Source organism: Lepisma saccharinum, chromosome 2, assembly GCF_977018435.1.
Source record: "Lepisma saccharinum chromosome 2, izLepSacc3.1, whole genome shotgun sequence".
In the NCBI taxonomy this organism is placed as follows: Eukaryota; Metazoa; Arthropoda; class Insecta; order Zygentoma; family Lepismatidae; genus Lepisma; species Lepisma saccharinum.
The window spans coordinates 8,508,247-8,531,117 of record NC_139230.1 but is presented as its reverse complement, the minus strand read 5'-3'; the positions used below and the strand labels follow the sequence as shown (position 1 = coordinate 8,531,117).

Below are 22,871 nucleotides of genomic sequence, written 5' to 3'. Positions count from 1 at the left end.
CCTAGGTCAGGAAATTGGCCTCCAACGCACTCTCCAAAATGTATCCTAATCCAACCTAGCATGTTACAATGCATGGTATTACGAATCTCTGAACTCACAAAGGCCTCCTTGATGATGCAGTGGTAGTGTCGTCACCTTGTAATCAAGGGGTCACAGGCTTTATTCCTGGTGGAGGTACATAGTAGTTCAGATTCCACTTTACCTGTAGGTCCAGTCCCGATTAGCTTTACTGTTCATAAAGTAGACTTAAAACACCAACTCGATAAATCCATCAACTCTAAACTCACAACAGAAACTGAAAGTGAAATAGGTTAATTGCAATTGGCAAAAAGCCAATACTTCCATTTATCTAAAAAGTCTGCTTTTTATCAGAAAAAAAACCTGCCCATTTAAAGAAAGGGCTTTTTTTGCAACTCTAGTGCTACATATACACTATCACCAGACAAGCTCATTTCCAGACTATAAACAGTATATGTCATTTAGAGACTTTGTAATTTTTTTTTTCTGATCACTCCACATACACAAGGTATTGTTTTTCATTGAGTTGGTGTTTCAAGTCCACTTTATGCACAGTAAGGCTAATCGGGACTGGACCTACAGTTTAAACTGGGATCCGAACCACTATGTGCCTCCACCGGGAATCAAACCTGAGACCCGTTGAGCATCCACCATTGGGGAGGCCCTCAACGAATTGTAATCACAAAGGAGTTCTATCAACATCTATATAGGTTCTAATCTTACCCATCTCTTGGGCATATGTCTTGGTCTGATGACGATGTACTTGTCCATCCCATATGATCCTCTTGAACAGTGATTATGTGCTCAGTGTAGAGTCCTTCCGTTCCAGAAGACTCACTCTCATTCTCGACGGATTCACTAGGTTTGTCCAACCTGCAAAAAAAATTAAAATATAAAATAAAAGCAAGAAAATATTTGTTAATTGCTGGAACATTATTTTACACATTCCACACATTTTATTAATTTTGTTCTTCAACTATAACTTTAAAAATAAACAAACATTAGGGAACATATCTGAAGTTCTAACAAGCATCAAATCTCAAATTGAACAATGTAAATTTCATTCCTTCACATTCCTGAGGACTGAATTCAGATTGAAAATTCAAAAAAACAGATCACAATTATGTTTAACATTCATTCCATTATTTTGGCACCCTTTTATCTCCACATAGGCATAGTACTTACCTGTTTAGAATCAAATGAAGTGGTGCTATTAGGTCAATAATTTAAGTTCATTGGTCTATGCAACATATTATATTTTTAAAAACCACATCAAGCTCAATCCATAAGTAGGGTAATTTAATAATTAAAGGAAAAGTCTTAATGTGGATGTTAGGTGTATTACATTATAAAAAGCAGACCAAGTCATCTCTCTTCCCTTTTAACATATACATTGAAGAATATATCTCAACAGACTTAACTTTCAGATGCTCCAGTTCTTGCTCACAGTAGTAGACTAACTTTTAGTCCTGTTCTTTTTCAGTGTGAATTAAATATATAGAAAAATATACATCTTAGAAAGTAAGAAAGCTAGTTAGGTTTTATATATATCTTGCTCATAAAAAGCATAAATTAATACTTTTTATCTCTAAATTAGAATTAGGGATGGAAAATATTGGAAATTTGATATCACAATATATCGTCACAGAAGATAGGATATTTTTCTCTATCATGATATCTGTGATATATCACCTCCACAATATATATCACCAAAATCTCACGACAATATATCACCTGATATATCGCTAAATTATCATGACAATAAATCACCGAGACTATATATCACCAAAATAATGTACAAAAATATTGCTGACATGATTATATTGCCAAAATATTGTGACGATATATCTTCTAGTTTATATAGCCTGGACAATATATGTTTTTCAATATCGCTGAACTTTACCCACACCCCCCAGAAACAACAGTTGGACTTAATGTTTGGAAATGGTTCCAAAATATTCATCATCTTTGCAAAAGAAAATCCAGATTCCAGAGTTCTATTGTGCTACATAGTAGAATTTTTGCATGAATATATTGAGTGCCTGAGTCTGGTCTCCTGTATGACACGATACTGTTTTCTGGGATGCATCTGGCATCTTGATGGTGGAACAGCTCAAATATCGACACACTGTTAATGCTGATGCCTATTTGCTAGACACTTCAGCATTCACAGGTCACCAGAAGGAAAGAGCCAAGTTTTCTAGGTCAAGGAAGTGGAGTGATCACTCTTTAACCATAGAGCTAACATGGAAAATCATATCATGGAGCCCGACCCTGTGGCCGAGTGGTTAGCACATTGCGCTGTGACGCCAAAAGTCCCGGGTTCGAATCCCGGTCTGGCTTGGTTGTTTGTGAATGTCCATTCATCAATTTCATCACTCACCCCCATCTTCGCAAATTAGCCAAGAGGCACAAAAAGTGAAGTAAAATAAACTAAATCAATCAATCAATCAATCATATCATGGAATATCTAGAGGCCAGCATAGTCTGCCTTTTACCTACCCACTGCCCGCTTGCACGCGATAACAGGTTTACCTGCTCGCCTGCCCACGGCAACGAGTCGACTTGCGTCTCTACCCGGGTTCTTGGTCTTCAAGGCGCTCTGCGCTTACAAGGTACCTGGGCATTCAACAAGACCCGGGCACCTGCAAAACCTGCTGGAAGGAAACAGCCCTCCGGCAGCGTGTCGCTCCAGGTGTTTCATCACCACGTGGACGGCTGCAGCCAGTGTTGCCTACTTACGTAGCTACTAAATCCTAAGAAGTCCTAGGAGGAGCTTCTTCTCCAAGGAGAATTTATATACAGTAGAGCGTCGATTATCCGAAGTAATTGGGGGACATGGGTGTTCGGAAAACTGGTTTGTTCGGATAATCGAACTGTACATGTTTATTTGCCAAAAAGAAGTACTGTACAGTAAATTTATTCATAAAAACAGGCATCTCTTTAAGTATTACAAAGTAACGTACAAAGGCAACTTTAGTAGGAATATATAGTATGTGGTACAGTTTATTAAACAAAAATATGTACATATTACATACGCATTTTGCATGAACAATACATACACCGACAGAAGTGTGCTGATTGTTGAAACACAGCGACTGACGGCTTGGCCGGTCAGCAGCGCCTTATGAAGGCCCCACTAGAAGCAATGTTCCGCCAGCGGTGGCTCAGTGCGGCGACTACTGTGGGAAACTTGGTTTGGGAGTGAGGGGGATGATGGACGGTAGGGTGGGAGAGTAACAGGTGCGAGCGAGTACACAGTTCGGTTAAGCGGTCGTTCGGTTGACCGACGTTCGGATAATCGACGCTCTACTGTACTTAGCGATTTCAGTTCAGCGTAAGCAGTTTTTATCTTATTGCCAGGAAATGCACGCAATATTACAGTTTCATTTATCTAAATGAATGATCGAGCAAACAAAAATCTCCTCACTGAAAACTAATTGTTTTTCATTGCATGGTGCCTTAACCAGGCACGCAGTGGCGCAACCAGAGGGGGCAGGGTGCATTGCTCACTACCTTGGACGAAAATTGTCTAGCGGAGGGGTCAGGGTGGGGGTCAAACATTAAAGTACAAGTCTCATCAAGTTCAATGCCGTAGCAAAGGGGTAGCGGGAGTCGGTCCTGAGTCTAAGTGAGAAAAGTTTTAAAACAGAGAATGCTATGGCGGCCCGTGATATTATTTGCTATTAATGTTGGTTTGTTACGAGTTGGATGAATTGATTATGTAATACGTCGCTCCATGTGAAAAGAAAATATTGTAGATGGAAATTTTACATGCCATATGCATGTACATTCGGAATGCATTTATCATGCACTTTCTTTCTTTCAAAAATAGTTTGTGTGCTTGTTTTCCATTATTAGCTAATGTGAAATTGACGTGTTGAAAAAAAATATTTCTAATCCTCTGTTTCAACACAAATGCATGAGAACCGACTTCTACCCCCTTTTTGCGTGATTTATGAGGATAATAATGCCTTTCATGCTACTCTATTACTATTATTGTGATTGTTGTTGTTGTTACGTTTATCCAAGTACTTGCCCCCCCCCCCCCCCCAAACGAGGGTAACGGCAATGCCCCTGGCTGGCTACGGCCCTGGTGTTCGCAGTAGAACAGTGTGTTGTTTGACTCGCGACCTCAGCATTGAACGTGACATGTTTCAGTCCTGCCCTATATCACTATATATACGTATGTTGGTTATTTACGACATATACTTATGGATCCTGTGCCACGGAAAACCTATTTCAATGTGTGTGTGGGGGGGAGCAACATTCGTAAATCTCATTTCATTGGTGATGTGGCTTACGAAGCTTTGAGTTCCCTTTTTTAAGTAGTGAAAATCTATTGCAGTTGGCAACACTGCAGAGCGGTGTGGGCCCGATGCAGTTTCTACTCGAAGCAACTACGTCATGCAGAGGGAGGGGTCTGCAGTTGATGGAAAGAACGAACTGAGACCTACTAGGTATCGTAAGACTGCGGGTACCCGGCGGGTCTACAATGCCTGCCAGGAACGATCTGGACAGGTGGGCATACAAGCTGCTCAAGCGAGGATGTTGCGCAGGTTGCATGGCATTTCAGGAGCGATGTCTCGCGAACGGGTCTGCTCCAGGTCTTGTGCAGGCCTCTGGGAATATCACAATATTAATGATGATATACAGGGAGGTTATTTCAGTCTTTCACCGCCAGCGTGGCGGCCGGTCGTCGGACTCTTCATGCAACAGGTCCCGGCAAATTGCGTTCAGGAAGTCCGTAACAGAAACCGCTTGTTTTGTAATGTTTCCACTTTTCACAATTACAGTTACAATTACAATTGAAATAAGCACGTACCTTGTCGCAAGGATGCTGGAAAAGGTGTCCTCGCAATTACAAATATTTCTGGCACCTTATTTCTGACGTCTAATCTTAGATTAGTCATCGCTACTTTATCCTCAGTTGTCACGACAGCGCCGGCAGCTTATCGGGGGTTGGGTGAGTTGTCAGCCGCGAGATGGCGCTTCATACTGCACGTGTCGGCAGTGATGCCAACCGTAGGGACATGTCCCTACGCATAGGGACTTTTCACTAAATTTCGCCCGCGTAGGAACGTAGGGACAGATTTTGCCAAATGAGGGAAAACGTAGGTACTTTTTTCAATCTTGGTAAATTACATTTTATGAATTAGTTTATCTGGATACTTTAGCGAGGAGGAGAAAAAAGAACTAACTAACAGATCTCCATCAGAATTTTGGAACATGTTATCGGTTACCAAAAACTTTCAAGGCAAGTTCCTTTTTGAAAACATTTCCACTCTCGCGAAAATAGTGCTAACATTGCCGCATTCTAACGCGGAAACGGAAAGAATATTTTCAATGTTAAGTGATACAAAAACAAAAAAGGAAAATAAAATGGGACCAAAATTGTTAAAGAATGCAGGAAATACAGCATCACCAACCAACATCTATCTCTTCACAGCAGCAGCATGTATGACTTCAAATAACATAATCCACAGTAAACGACTCAACGTTATTCATTAGGGGTGTGCTGGATTCTTTACTTTAAAAAGTCGTTAATTCTCGACGTTTTCTGCCTTGTAAGTTTCTGGAACTTATCGAAAGTTGTAAGTTTTTATTCTAGAAATGCAAAAACAATCACTTAAAGTGAAAATGACTTGTAAAATTCGAGATTTCCAGTGCTTCGGGAAATTTCGAACATTTCCCGTCCAGAAAATTTTCCGACTTGGTCGGGAAATTGCAAATTTTTCAGTCCCGAATGTCGGGATTTAAAAAAATTACCGTCCCGATCCCGTCCCGACCCAAAAAATTCTGTCCAGCACACCCCTATTATTCATTAAGGCAAGAATTTACAATACCGGACCCTTCTGTAATTTCTATGCTACGTCTTATACTCACGAAATAATTATTCGTGATTATTTATCTCAAGTTAACATGTTGGGGTGAGGGGGAAAAAATGTTCATTAACGTGTAGAAGTTGTAAAATAAGCTTTTCAATTCTCGCAATGATTCTCCGTATACAAGTATGGTAGCCATATTTGTTGATATGAACAAATTAAAATTACTTACGCTGTCTACAGCGTTGCCACACTGTTGATTTCATACTTGGAGAGCATGGATCGTGTAAGAATGGCGGAAGAGAACAGTAAAAAAGTTGTTAATGTTGTACAGATTGTTAGGTGGAGTGTGCAGGAGGATGGCTGTGGGCTAATTAATAAACTTATGGATTTCAGTATATTGCCCAAAGAACGTGCTTACATGTGACAGCGACAATCACGATGTAGAAGAACTGATTTGATTACAGGTAAATTTGGCAACAGTACATCAATCATAAAATTGCAGGATACGAAAATGGCGTCTTCGATGATGAACGTTTGCCGTTAAAGTGCTACGAAAATAATATTTTTTATCGGTTCGTAATCACAATTACCGCAAAACCATTCAGGAATAGCCCCACTGACCATTCTCGGTAAGTTTAGGTTAAGTTAGGTTAGGCAAACATAGTTAAAATTTGGGCTCGAAAAAAACATGCACGGGTAGCCCAACAAACCATTGACGGATAGCCCCACGAACCATTCAGGTACGGTTAGGTTAGGTTAGGATAGGCAAACATAGTTGAAATTTGGGGTCGTAGTAATATCAGGAATGTATATTTCGTTTTTTAAGTATTGGAAACACAAAATCTTCCGGTAAATAATAAGCAATCGTGCCGATCGCGGACCACTCAATGTCACTTATTTTGCAATTTCTACACGTGACCCCCCAAATCTTAACTTCAAATTCGTGATTAGGAGGCCTCAATTAGTGAGTATGCAAAATATTAAAAAAATCGGGGAGGGGTCATGTATTGTAAATTCGCTCCTTCATTAATTGTGGAAGCACCGAGCAGAAAGATTTGGTAAGTAAATGTGTATATTTTATCTTCTGTTTTGCATGCTCATGAGGTGATGATTTTTTTAGTCGCCTTACTTGGCGTAGGGACATTTGGTCAGTTGTAGGGACATTTTGACTACGTCTGTAGGGACATTGCCGAAAAATGGTTAGCAACACTGTCGGCTACCAGACGTAGAGCTAGAGAGTCTAAGCTCATGTTCACTTCTGTCTGCATTTATCAGTACGTGTGTTGTTTATACTGTGTTATTGAGTTGGCGTGCTAGTGCTTTATTGTGTGTTAATTGTTATTCATTCATTAGTTATTCTGCTAAACAAATATAGTCTTGAACAAAGAGTTTTTATGTACGATAATTACGTGAAAACGAACTCTTGCAGAAAAGTGGTCAGGCAATTACGAGACACAGGATCTCTTGAACCTAAGAAACGTGTTGTATTGCTGTTGAAGTAGGTCATTTTCAACATCTCTTATAACACAGGAGGTTAGTGATCATCATTATTATTACTTTTAAATATCATTTTACGCTTTCGGTTTGCTTTATGCGCCGGGATGCTGTCTTCCTTTCTGTCAACTGAGGTTAAGTAGCGATGTCTAATCTAAGATTAGATGTCAGAAATAAGGTGCCAGAAATATTTGTATGTGGGAGGACACCTTTTCCAGCATCCTTGCGACAAGGTACGTGCTTATTTCAATTGTAATTGTAACTGTAATTGTGAAAAGTGGAAACATTACAAAACAAGCGGTTTCTGTTACGGACTTCCTGAACGCAATTTGCCGGGACCTGTTGCATGAAGAGTCCGACGACCGGCCGCCACGCTGGCGGTGAACGACTGAAATAACCTCCCTGTAGTTATGAATGATACACCACTTTGTTCAAAGTAAGTAGCCCTTTTGAGCCCAGCTGAAAAACTAGTATATATTTCATGTTATTGCTCCTCATCAAAATAATCTCCAAGTGTTTGTATAAAAAAATAACAGAGTGTAAGTGTCTGTTATGTTCAAGAAATGGTCTTTCACTTGCAACATTTCAATATCAGCATGAGAAATATGGAAAAGAGCAATGACAATGTTAAAATACAGTCCAATATCAGACCTCCCACTTCCTGACAACCAACTAATTACTCACAACACACTTTAAAGCTCACATATCAATACTACAATCTCCATAAGATTATCTAAATTCCACTATGTTTGCAAAGTAAACATTAAAATTATGTTACTTAATGGGACATAATTCTCCACCCAAAAATGAGTGGCACATATACCTGCTCGAGACACATGGGTTTCTGCAGGGGGTATTTAGGGTTTGCATGAAATGAGTATTGAAGTAAGACACCTATATTAAAGCTTACACTTGATGTTACATTTTCAAATATGTTTAACCCACAAACAAAAAAAATCCCCTGAAACAATTAAGTTATATACAGTACTCCAGGGTTGTGACCATTCTGTCAGTAGATATTGATTACAGGTTAATAATTGCATATTACCTTTATCACTAGTTCATGCAGAAAAGTGATTTCACCTCAAAGCACTATGCAACTGTCCCCGGTGTGGAGCAGTTTGTTGCAATATTTTAAATTAAAAATAACTTTTCAAATGTTACTTAACAAAATTAGTATATTAACCAAATTCTACAGTCACTATAGTAACGAGTAACAAACAAAATAACATCAAAATTGAACAGAGTAGCACAACAGCATTTTCTTCATTCTTTTCAGATTATGCTCAAAACTAAATAACAAAATATAATTGTAAAATGTCTTTGAATTAAAGAACTGTTACAATAGCCTCCTCCTCCGGTTGAAAACGTTGACATCATACTTTGATGTAGAAATACGTATATTTTTCAAACTTAACATCTTCAAATATATCATCTTCACTTCTTCTTCTACTACTTCTTTGGCAGCAATCTCATTCTTTTTCACATCTTCTTTACAGCCATCTTCAGTAGATTTCTTCTTTACTGCAATCTCATTACCATTACTATTTCATAACCATCTTATATCCATTTAAAGGGTTATATTCTTCATGAGTGCACTTCTTCCCTTTGAAGCTGTATGTGCAAATGAAGTCCTTCATTATAATGGTATACCATATTACATTCATTTGATCCTACATTACATATATTCCTTCTTATCTTCTTCCAGCGAGACACTTTGTATATTTTTTTCTTGTCGCTTTCTGCTTTTATCCGCTTCAAACACTTGTCTTTGATACATTGAAATAAGTCACAGTTGTGAGAGGAGAAGCCAAACATAAGTTCTTCCATAAAAGACAATATGATGATCAGCAGAACATAAATAAACAGAACAAATACAATAAATTCATGCTGTTTTACACACGATAATAAGAAACAATGAACTTTCTTGTAACAGCGATGATCAACTCACTGTTCAAATAAACTCACCTAACCTTTCAGATGAAACAGCATTATCCGTTCTAGCATCCGAGTAATTTATCGAATTGCGATAATTATTACAAACACTCACTATTCTAATTAGTATTACAATTAAGTGAATACTGACCACTAATATAAGATGATTGTTCATCAACATTTGCATTTCTTCTAACACCAGCACTTCCATTATTATTAGATCTGGATGGATAATCTTCACGTCTGAAGTTAGAATTATTCACGTTATTATTAGTTCTTTCAGACCTTACAAACTGCCTTCTTGAGGGATTGCGTTCAAATCTTCTGGGAAATGGGCGATTATTTACATTAATTCCTGCATTTTCAGTCTGTGTTGTAGAATCATAAGAATTCCGCTCAACATTTACTTGCCTGACGAAGTATTTTGGTCTGTCGAAACTTCTCTTCTTATTAACCCTGTCATCAGAATCTGTATTATCACCGGGCAAAGATAAACTTTTATTCTTATCACTCGAATACAAATCAATAGTCCTTAATTTCTGCGTCAGTTGCTTAAGATCTTTGATGTTATGGCAGCCCACATTCTTTGAAATTGACTCAGGTAGCTGTTTCAAAATCATCCGTATTACTTCAACTTTGTTTGGAGTTTCCACAAGGTTACAATAAGCAGAATACGTTTTTAAAGCGTATGCTTCCAATGACAAACCTGAAGCTGGGTTGTATTTTCTTGATCGTAACAATGTCAACTGACTTTCTAATAACTCATTAGATGCAAACTGATCAAGAAATTTATGTACAAAGTCCTCATAAGAAATGAAACTCTTCCTTTCACTGTTGAACCAGTAAGCGCCTACGTTATAAAAACACTTACGAATTATACATAATTTATACTTGGGAGGAACACCAATTATGTTTAACATTGTAGTTAGTTGTTCGATAAATTCTCTAGCAGACTGTTTTGAAACATCTCCTCCAAAACGTGGCAATTGACTAAGTTCACTAACTCGTGAAAATCTATTAGAGCATGTATCAGACTGATTATAAGAATTCCATGTAGAATCATTATTCAGCCACATCGGGTTATAAGTACAGTTTGTTCTAGTACAAGGACTATGATTTAGATTTAAGTCATCAGGAAACTGATCATGGATTAAGGAATGACATGTACTTTGACGTTGGCAATCACATACTGAAGTTTCAAGACCTGTGAAATTGTCTTTACTATCACAAGCAACATAAGTTCTAGAAGGTATGGAATTTCTGTTAGATGTAGAACAAATTTGCTTTGATGTGTCTGTAGCACATAAAGAACTAGGTACATTATTTTCAGTATCACAAGTATGTACGTGCTTATTATCATACAGTAAAGAGTTGTTCAACGAAGAAAGACATGAATGGTTATTGAGTGAACATGTACAATGGATTTTGTCAACAGTAGGATTCCTATTACTAAATTCAGTATTATCTAAAACACAATGCCGCAACGCATATGTATTCTTGCCTTGTGAAGTGGAAGCTTTAGCAAATTTATTTCTACTTTTATTGTGAGCAGATTTGCCCTTGCACAATTTGGTTACATTTTCCTTTACAGAATTCACTTCAGCATCAGATGTATCATAGCCAGAAGAACCTGTATGAAATGTTTCGCATTTATTGTGTTCACTAAAAACAACATGCTTTATTTTAGAATTTAATCTTGTATCAGTTTGGCATGCTATGTGCCTATGTTCATTAATAAGTGCATCATCATTACTTAGTTCTTTATCTGGTTGTAGAACGTCTCTAACCATACTAGTACAAATAACATCGCTTTGCTCTAAGTTAATGCATTTCTCATTTAAATCCTTAAGCATAGAATCAAATTCTTGCAACTTTACCTGAGTAGTATTCATATTTGTTTGTAGTGTACTTATAGAAGTTTCATGTTGGCACAACTGGTTTGATAAGTGTTGTTTTAACTCATCATCATGATGGTCTAGTTTTGATTCAAGATCACTGACTTTCGAATTTAATAAAGTTACTTCATCATTTATACGTTCATTTAGTAACCTATTAGCTGATTGACAAGAATCAGAAACCTCCTGCAACTTATTTTCTACATGTTGGAGTCCTTCGTTCAGTTTTTCAGTACTTTGCTGCAACCTAACCAATTTTGTGTCCCAAACTTCACAGTTTGTTTGTAAACTTTCGCGCAGCGTTTCAGCGTTCTGATCAAGTCTATCTTGTAACCTATTCTCCAAAGCTTCAGTATTCTGGAGCAACTTCTCTTGCAACCTATTCTCCAGAGCTTCAGTGTTCTGAAGTAACCTATTCTCCAGAGCTTCAGTGTTCTGAAGTAACCTATTCTCCAGCGTTTCGGTATTCTGGAGCAACTTGTCTTGCAACCTATTCTCATGTTGGGCCAAACTCAAGTGAAAAGCAGATAAAATTTGGTCAATATTGGGATTTACTGTATCCAAGTATGATTTTAGAGTGAATGGATTGAATTCTGGTTTGCATGCCTTACAGTAATAGTCTTCTTTCATAGAGCTGAATATTACCCAGTGAATAACTGTAAGACCCCTACAATTTACGTGTTCCCATTTCTTGCATGACGTGCATTCAATCATTCGAGTGTCAGAAAATCTGTCCTTACAACAGAGTAAATCCTCCATTTGCTTACCAGAATTGTCCTCTTCGTTGCTTACTTCAGCAACATCACTGAGATCCGGTTGAAGGAACACACTACTTCGAAGCACGTAAGGAACTTCTCTTTTCTTCATTGTATCATTATCAGTTCAGTTCTTATCAACTTACAATTTTCGAATCCTGGCTCTAGGTCGCCAATTTATTGCAACTGTCCCCGGTGTGGAGCAGTTTGTTGCAATATTTTAAATTAAAAATAACTTTTCAAATGTTACTTAACAAAATTAGTATATTAACCAAATTCTACAGTCACTATAGTAACGAGTAACAAACAAAATAACATCAAAATTGAACAGAGTAGCACAACAGCATTTTCTTCATTCTTTTCAGATTATGCTCAAAACTAAATAACAAAATATAATTGTAAAATGTCTTTGAATTAAAGAACTGTTACAACTATTAAACTGTGAATCACAATAATTCTGAAGATGAGCAATTTAGGCATACAAAATTCCACAAAACACCAATGCCTATATTTTCAAATTATGTTACAGCAATAATTTAGTGTCGGCCTCCATAGTGTGTTGACTAGCGTAGTGTGCTCCAAAATCAGCGATCGCAGCTTAAGATCCTAACAGTTTCACGTATTGTAGTTTCGTGCATGGACATTGTAAGAAAGTGGTAAGGATACTGTCTGACAGTGTACTTGTTCTTTTTTTTTACCATTTATGATAAATCAAATATAAAATATCGTATCGTATATATATATATATATATTCTTTAAAAACCAATAAGTTGCTGACCAAGGCAGTTTATTAAGATAAAAACACTTAACACGTAACGTGTCGACCCTGTATCAGGGTCTTCCTCAGACGAAGAACTAAACTAAAATGATGAAATATACTACACACAGAAAGTGTTTTTATCTTAATAAACTGCCTTGGTCAGCAACTTATTGGTTTTAATATGGAAACAAGGCTTAATTATATTACAATTCTTTAAAAAATATTTGTACAAAACAAAACACACAACCATTCAGAAACGTACCTTGGACATATGTATGAACTGTAAGTATACTGGTAAATGTTATACATTCCTCCTTTCTTGTCAGTGATTTTTTGGAAACCATAGACTTCTTGGTTGCAATGTCACATTCACATCAATGGCAAAAGAAGTGACTTGCAATATTTACATATCTTTTAATTGCCATGGCACAACACGTTAAGTTATGCATGGTGTACATTTCGTGAAATGTTCTCTTTTGTTGAGGAAAAACGTTATAGCAAACACATGTTCATTTCCACCTTTAGCTATTTGGAATGCCATTTTAATATAATTTAATTTTTCAAACTTCAAACACATTACCCTACCCTAGAATAGTAGTTTTTATTTACATATTTATGATCTTGTATTTGCAGTCAGGAGGCATCCATTTAAATCTTTTGAGTTGGTGTTTTAAGTCCACTTTATGCACAGTAAGGCTAATCAGGACTGGACCTAAAGTTTAAAGTGGGATCCGAACCACTTGTGCCTCCACCGGGTATTGAACCCTGGACCCCTTGATTACAAGGCAATGACGCTACCACTGCACCATGGGGGAGGCCCACGCATTTAAATCTAACTTACGAAATTACAATATAACTGTTAATACATAACATTTTTAACATTTTCGGTGTGAGGATATAAATACCCAACTAACATTCATTTCTTAAACATATACTTATGTGTCACACATTACTTTATTTATTGCTGTACCTGGGATTTCATACAAAAAAAGCCCAAAACAAATGTTCCCAAAGAATGCGCTTACGCACAGTCTACTGTCCACAGTGCAACCAATTAAAACGTTTCATTTCTCATATCAAAGTATGAGAATAGCAAGGAATCAAAGCAAAACACCTCTAACATATCATTAGTGAATGGGCCTATAAAAATGCTTGAGCGAACATTAAAAGGTTAACAGGCTGCTAAATTCCTAGTGATGCGTTAACTATCAGCTTGTTAAGGACGTTTTAACGGTGCTTGAACGTGCTTCCATTTTTTTAAAAAAAATTTACTGTGACTAATCCCATTAATCAATTTCAAGACTATAATAACGATGATTGAAAACTACACTTGGTAAGATTCGGAATTAAAATTCCTCATAATTTTATATTATTGATGACTGACTTTGATGAGAGCAACTTTTAAATAATTTTATATTAAAACTATTACAGACAAATAATTGTGATCAATCAGCATTAGGACATTTACTTGTTAATCATACCTATTTGGAGAACAACTGTCTTTTCCTTCCATTCCTTGATAACTCTTGAGAAGCACTGGAATTTGGAAGTGTGAGTTGCTTACTAAAAACTGAGTAATCTGAAGCAGACGTGCACTCTGCTACACATTATGCCTGAAAACAAACAAGTATGTTAGGAATCATAATTATCTTGACATTATAGAATTCTAACCATGTAGGAAAGTGATATCAGATGAATAAGATATAAATACAAGGTGTATTCAATAAATAACCTGAAAATGGTATATAAAAAATTTAAAATATGACTGATTGTTATATGTTTGTTATGTTGTGAAGGCATCTATAAGCTATCAACGCTGGGGATGGCACGCCTGCCTCATGCACGGGACACTTAGAAACAGTTACACAAGATGATGGCACCCTTACAGGAGTGCTCCAAGCTGGACCAGTAAAGTGTCATGAGAATTTTTTTATCGAGTGAAGGTGTGAAACCAATAGAAATTCATCACTGCATGGAAGTTCAGTTCGATGACAACTGTATGAGTCGATCACAAGTGTGCGAGTGGGCTGAGAAGTTCAAACAGGACATAACCAATGTTGAAGTCTCTCTGCATCAAGGTAGCTCTGTCACTGCAGTCATGGAAAGCAACATTGTTCAAGTGGACGACTTGATACGGGAGAACCGGTGTATTACTGTCAGTGAAATTGCTTCCCAGATAGAAATAAGTGTAGGATCAGCCTACCATATCAGTCATGATATACTGAGGTTCAGGTAGTGTGTGAGGTGGGTTCTGAAACGTTTGACACCGGAAATGAGATCTGGTGTCGACTGGTGTGCTTTTGCTCCATGACAATGCGAGACCATACACTGCCAGTGTCACATCGTCTATCATCGTGAACCTAAAGTTTGAGCACTTTCCCCTACCCTCCATATTTGCCCGATCTCGCACCTTCCGATTTCCACACCTATGACCCATTGAAAGATGGACTACACTTATGACCCATTGAAAGATGGACTAATTGGATCGAGGTTCCAGAATAAGGATGAAGTCCAGTCAGTGGTCCATGAGTGGTTAAGCACGCGTCCAAAATAATAATATATTTTTCCTGTGGCATCAGTGCTCTTATCAAGTGCTGGCATAGGTGCATTGAACTAGGGGGTGGGGACTATGTTGAAATATAGTTCTGGTAGTTCTTTTGGTGCTTGTAATAAATATTTGTTACAACATATTTCCGGTTATATATTGAATGAGATTGGCATGATCAACTGAAGAAGTAAAATTATACACAATACAATCAAGCACGATAGCAGGAAACAGATAATGATGCCAATGCCTTCTTGCCAAATACTCTTAAAACATAAACATGCACTATCCAATCCAATAAGATTAAGTGACTTATAAAATTATAAACCCACTCAGAATCTATGAATACTACATATATCATAGAAAATATATGGATATCTCACACCAGATCACCACCTTATTGTGTGAAGCTTAAAGCCAATAACGTTCACAAATGGATTATGTATTTAATTTGGTCGGAAGTATATTATTGTCTTTCCTTCCCCTTTCCAAAAACACACACACACAACCATAGAAGGTGGAAACAATCTGTTTCATTATACACATATATGTATAAAACCCTTTGTAATTAGCACATTCAGTTGTTGAAATAAAGTGCACAGGTTCCAATCATTTAATTCTGAATTAAACATGGTTCACATGTATTTTTTTTACATGGTACAATTTCTACTTATGTCTTAGTGATTACTTACTGCTTTTTGTCTGGAGAACTATCTTCTCCTTCCATGCAATCCTGAGAGATTTGTTGTTTGTGAGCAGCCATTTGTTTATTGTCATCTTGGGTATGGACTGTTGCTGCCAACTACTTCATGTGTGTGAGGTGCAAATTAGGTCGCTGCATGCTTTTGTTGTATAGGCAGGTCAGGTTTAGGGATCTTAGCATTAAAAGAATGTCCCAACGTGTCTCCAGCACCTGGTCTCAAGATTGAAGCCCCCTTCAAGACTCTCAGGAAAATCCACTAAAACTCCATGGAGCGAATTTACAATACCGGAAGTATCTTCAATTGCTTTCAAATTCGGCATACTCACTAATTTTGGCTTCATAATCACGAATCTGCAGTTAAAATTTGGCGGTCACATCTAGAAATTGCAAAATAAGTCGAAAAAAGTGGGTCCGTGAACGGAGTAAACACCCTTGATTTATGAAGAAAACAACTATTTTTTGCAATGACCACCGTTTCAAAACTATGTTTATGATGAGCCTTAATTTTAACTATGCTTGCCTAACCTAACCTTACTGTGAATGGTTCGTGGGGCAAACATGTTTTCCACCTTTACGCAAGATGCTACTTTCTAAAATGCAAATCAACGCTCCATGCAACGGGTCTCACTTCTTGCACAACACTTGAGTAAGACCGTTGTGCGGATAGGAAGACGTCTTCATGGTTTTCATGTTAGTGTATGGAGAATCATAGCGGTAATTGACACGGTTATTTTGCAATTTCTAGACATGGCCGCCAATTTTTAACTGCAGATTCATGAGTACGAGGCCAAAATTAGTGAGTATGCTGAATTTGAAAGCAATTGGAGATACTTCCGGTATTGTAAATTCATACCAACTCCATATCTCAGATGAATGGAAACCAAGAACACTGCTTGGTGCAAAGTACAGATGCTTACGTAAGCTACTTTTCAAATCACAATTCTCCAGTAACTAATACTTAGTGAAGCTTAGGCTATAACTGTGCTAATTAGTTTCTCCAAGCTTCCAACTTATTTCCACAAGTTTCCAGTATTCTAAAGAACTTTCCAATACTCCTAGAAAAGTTGCAAAAACTCATTAAACCTTCTGAACCATTGCCACTGAGAGTAACAGGTTGTCATGTATACATCATGTTTGATATGCTGAGTGGAGAGAAAGAGTGGTAGGGTACGCTGCTTGCAGTGAAGCATGGATGCTCATGTAAGCTAACCTCTGATAAAAAAAAAAAAATACTTAAATGCACGGCCATGAAAATAGGAGGCTGGGCAGAATTGCAATGGTGTCACATACGGGAAAAGCAAAGCGAGAGTCGTTGGTTCCTGCACACTGTGTGGTAACATCAACTGGGCTGCATTACCTAGTTCGAGCATCTCCTCTGCGTACAGTTGTCATCCCTGAACATTCGTGCAAATACTGTCAGTTTGTATCACATGGATTACAAACACCAACTCTAAAATGAGATCTTTCGTTCTGTTAAACCTCCGAACACATGGGGTTGGGTGCAGATGTGGCAACAGCATGAACTTCTTGCACCTACCTAATGTCATGGCTGTTCATTTAGTGAAGCTTTTAACTGTGCTAATTAGTTACGCCAAGCCTCGACCTTCCTTCCAAAATTGTTTGCACCACACTAAACCACTTCCTAATAGAACCACGAAACTTGCGAAGTATCTTGAAACATTCGGAACCATGAACAAAAAAATTTACATCACACAAGGAGAATGACTTCTCTGTGCCACATGTTTTAAGTTACATAATCAGTGAGAAATATTTTCTGAAGTTTGTGGAATGTTACTCTGTTAAGGATCATTTCAGACAAAAACATTATCTTCACTATTACTGTTGACAGAAATGTTAAGGAAATAAAGGTAAAGTGCTCCCCTGTGCTTAGCACCATGCCATGAAGGCGTATAGGGGGTGTTGGGGTAACGCCCCACACTTTCTTGATCCGGTCGTAAGTGGGGGTGATGTGATCAGCATCATGCCCCTGACCACCTTTACCCCCCCAGGTACCCATGTTATTCGATGCTGGGTGGGTTCCGGGGGGCGCTTCCATCGTTAGAAAAGTTCCCGGATTTGAAACGGCCGGGGATCGAACCCGGGACCTTTAGCATGGTAGTCAGACGCGTTACCGACTGAGCCACCGCGGCCAATGATTTCAATGTTAAGGAAATATATGAAACAATCCTAAAACACATTTTACTACACCCATTGCTTTACTTTTCAACACACTAGTTGTGTTATCGTTCGTAACTGTGATGTACCAGGAAAAAAAATACATACACAAAATGTAAATTTCTAAAAATGTGAAAGTGCTCTTTGGCCAAACATTTGTACGAAGGGGTCCATTTCCAAAGATTTTATTCTGCAACAATTTCTTCACATTAGGAGATTATTCAACAAAATGACAGTTGGCCCATCCCCTCATTTATTTTTTTTTATTTACCCACTATGCACTTTGAGCAAACAGAAGTCAAGCCAACATGAAATGTTCCATGTGTGGCAGTGTGATTTCAGTCAAAAAATCCTTCCTTCTTGTGACCACTTTCATGTAGTGTAAGACACAATGTCATTGGCCTGCCTCGAACAAGCATGGTTTGTTCCAAATTAAAAAAAAACAAAACATGTAACAGTTCCCAATGTTAAATGATTTTTTTCAAAGTTTCATTGGAGAAAGATGAAGTATCATAGAAATGACTGTTACAGTAAATTTTGAACACTGATGAAAACAATTACTGAAAAGTACAATGTATCAGCAAAAAACGACCTGAAAAGTAATTCATGCAAGTATTCGTGCTTCCATACATTTTTCGTTCATTCAAGAAAAGAAAAAGTATCGTAGAAGAGTGGAAATGATTGAGAAAGAAAATTGAAGCTTTCTGAAACTAATTGGCACTGTTTATAGCTCCAAAATGTTCTATTTATTGGTGTGCATTGGTGCAAAAAAAGATAACTAATACACAAACATTGTCACATCCGACAGGCTAGTGTTAGCATGAGACTTGAAGGGGTATTGAACTTCAGACCAGCACCAACACGAGATATTGAAAGCACTTTTTGGAAATTATTGAAATGCTAATTGTCTTAAACCTAGTCTGGTAACAGTTCGTTATATCGGAGACATATTTCTTCATTTTTACAGAAGAAACTACTTACGGAAATGAGTGTCTCTAAGGTACATTCATCGATGTATTTTCTTTCATTGTGGAATCTATTTCACCGGGAAATCATGTATTTTTCAAGAGAAATATCTCACCGATACACAAGTGCCATTGCTTTCGCTACGTGAACCGGATGTTGCATATGTTTGATGACGTAACCCCCTATCAGCGTTTCAAACCCCTTTCTTTAACTATGCTTGCCTAACCTAACCAAACCTAACCTTATCGGAAATGGTTCGTGGGGCTTTCCGTCAGCTACCCGTGCATAATGTACAATTTGCACACATGACGAACATGATAGTAGGTATTTTTCGGTGAAGAAGGTTTGAAACACTGCATACCTACAACGCTAGTCAACCTGTGCCTGCCATATTGTGTTACGGAAGCGAAAAAAGGAATAACAAAAACTACTCTCTATGTGAAAAATTGGGAGCGATTTTACAATGCCGGGAATTTCTCCATTTTGTTTGAAATTCAGCATACTCACTAAAGTAGGGCTCCTAATCACGAATCTGAAGTTAAAATTTGGCGCTCAGGTGTCAAACTTGCAAAACAAGAGGGTCAGTCATCGCAACCGACAAAGCACAATTGCTCAATATTTATCGCAAGATTTTCCATTTCGAATACTTAAAGAACGAAATTTATATATTCCTGATATTACTACGACCCTAAAATTTAACTATGTTTCCTAACCTAACCTAACCACGCACCAATGGTTCGTGGGGCTAGCCATAATTCAGGAATTTCTATACGTGAGCGCCAAATTTTAAGTGCAGATTCGTGATTAGAAGACCCAAATTAGTAAGTATCCGAAATTTCAAACAAATTGGAGAAATTCCCTGTATTGTTAAATTATACCAAAAATTGGGTTTGATTTACGAGGGTGGTTCAGCATGCTCCGCCCCTGACATAGAAGGAACCCTTGTAGGAAAACCAAATCACTGTCACTTTTCAACATAGTACCCTGCAACATTAACACACTTTTCCAATCGGCCTTCCAGTGCTTCAATCCCAGCAGAAAAAAATTACTGTGGTTGGTCCTGCAACCAAGCATTCAGAACATCCATAACCTCGGAATCACTGTCAAAATGTTTTCCACAAAGGTGTTTCTTCATGTTCGGGAACAGGTGGAAGTCACTGGGGACCAGATCTGGAAAATAAGGGGCATGAGGGACAATTTCGAACCCTGCTACATGAATTGCAGCCGCCGCAACTTGGGAAGTGTGGGCGGGAGCATTGTCACAATGGAACAACACACCACGGGCCAACATTCCGCGGCGTTTCTCCTTGATGACACAGTACGTAATTCTTCAATTAGGGTTGCAAAATAAACACCTGTGATTGTCTTTCCCTGTTGGAGATAATCTATCAAAATAATTCCTCCACATCCCAGAGCACAGATGCCATCACTTTGCCCTTTGATGGTTGAACCTTGAATTTCTTTGGGGGTGGAGAATGGGGATGTTTCCATTGCATGCTTTGGTGTTCACTTTCGGGATCGAAGTGGTGAACCCACGTTTCATCCATTGTAACAAATCTCTTCAGAAACTTTGGCTTGTCAGCCTTTATTGTCCGTAACAGGTCATGACTTGTCAGACAACGTGTCCTCTTTTGGTCGACCGTCAGCATTCTCGGGACCCAACGTGCAGAGATCTTTTTCATTAACAAATGATTATGAATAATTGAATGCACACTGCCAGTTGAGATGCCACATGTGTCTGCTATATGGCGGACAGTCACTCGCCGTTCTGCCAAAATCATGTCATGCACTTTTGTAATCATTTCTGGTGTGGTCACTGTTGCAGATGGGCCACCACCATGCTCCTCTTCACAGGTCTGCCTACCACATTTAAATTCAGGGGACCATCTCTTCACTAGGTCATATGAGGGGCTAGAGTCTCCAAGAGTTCCCAACATATCTGCATGGATGTCTTTCGTGTTAGATTTTTCTTGAGTAAATATTTTATCACTGCTCGGACCTCAGATTTTTCCATGTGGCTACACTTCTTACTGATCATCAACTTGGGTACTTGTTTACTATCCTTCGGACACATTTACTTATTTTTACAGAAGAAACTACTTACCGTAATAAGTTCCTGTAGCATTGTCGAACATCAGGAAGGTGTTTTGTGTGATGTGGGAATGTTTCATAGCTGAAATTCATGTTGTTCATTGAAAATTAATTCTCCGATGGAGAATAGCTAGCCCCACGAACCATTGGCACGTGGATAGGTTAGTTCTGTTAGGTTAGGAAACATAGTTAAAATTTTGTGTCGTGTTAGTATCAGGATCTAGAAATTGGAAATAATTGTGAACCATTGGCGCTAGCCCCAAGAACCATTGCCGCATGGTTAGGTTAGGAAACATAGTTCAAATTTCATCAAAACAACGTTGATACACCTTCAGGAATGTTCCGCGAAGCATAAGTACGAATGTCAACAATTGTCGAAACAAAAAAATTAGAGGTGTCCGAAGGATAGTAAATCATTACCCTTCGAAGAATGTGTCAACAGACAAAAATAAAAATAGAATAATGACAAAGAAAAAAATGACTGTGTACCATGACGAAATCAGAATTAAACAATTGGAACTTGGGCCCAATTGAGTCAAAGCAAGCAAAAATGAGGCAAGTCACATGTAGTCATCAATTTCATTCATATTTTCATAGAGTCACCACTGGGCACTGCTCCATCATATCGCTATAACAGCTTCGCCATGCACACAGACTTTCGCTTCGAACACGTAGAAAAACTCAAATGAATAGAAGATAACCGTCTTGCACACTCTTACCTACCTGATTAACACGTGTTACTCAAACATGCCAAACTGGCTGTGCGGAAGAAATCTGAATCTACCGATCATATCTACCTGTCAGGTACGCACATGTTTTCACATGAAATACACGTGTAAAAAAATAGCATGTTAAATAACATTGTCAAAACGCTGGCAAATAATGTTTCAGATCAAATTTCGATAGCTTTGCTTTCGTTAAGCATTGGTATTTGTATGGTGAAGCTCGACACAATTGCACCATTATTCACAAAATCTCAACTTTTCTTAAAAATATGTTACTTACAGACTCTACCTGTAGTTTTTTTTAACAATGTTTGTGCGTAATATACAAGCCAACTTCTACAGAACACTCAATATCTTTGGTTATCCTGCACACTGATCAGCCATTTGTAAACTATGCAGTGCACTATGGGAACGGAACGCGTCTCACTCATTACACTCAACTTGAATACACTTCGTGTTCTGCCATCATGTCGGTAGTGTTCGTTGTTACGTAAGGTTTAGTTGTCCTAGCAAACAAATATCTTTGGCAAATCCTCCAAGTACTGCACTGTATTTATCCAAAAATATATGTTATATATATATGTGTGTTTGTGTGTTGGTTTTATAACAACGAACGAAAATATAATGACGTCAGAACACGAAGTGCCCAAGTTGGGTGCAACAAGTAAGACCAGAAAGCAACGCGTTCTTATCGTGTAATGAGTGATTATGCATAGTAGAGGGCCAACGAACTACAGGGTGTTTCTAAAGGTCGTTTACATCGCTTGGGAGGTGATTCCTCACACGCAAACAAGCAAAAAGTGTGAGTTCCATTTTTACGACTGAGGCTTCGTTTCCGAGATAGGAGCCTCGCAAAAGGTGACAAAGTGAACGTCACACCTAACTGAGACGAATACTATCACAGATAGAGAGGCGGTTCCAAGGGAATCATCAAGGAACCCTATGTGCTCAGTCCGGAAGTCACTATGAAAAGTTCACTGC

The 22,871-nt window shown here is 38.1% G+C and overlaps 1 protein-coding gene across 1 annotated transcript in view; it reads right to left on the bottom strand.

Moving 5' to 3' along the window:
• LOC145981210 (uncharacterized) overlaps positions 1-22,253 on the bottom strand; it is a 40,524-nt gene extending 18,271 nt beyond the window's left edge. Inside the window, exons 1-3 of the mRNA XM_083114344.1 lie at positions 22,171-22,253; positions 14,167-14,298; positions 742-891 (exon numbers count right to left, since the gene is read on the bottom strand). Of these exons, the coding sequence (XP_082970470.1) occupies positions 742-891; positions 14,167-14,198 (182 nt within the window). The 5' untranslated portion in view covers positions 14,199-14,298; positions 22,171-22,253. The remainder of the gene's footprint in view (positions 1-741; positions 892-14,166; positions 14,299-22,170) is intronic.
• Between the last annotated feature and the right edge of the window lie 618 nt (positions 22,254-22,871).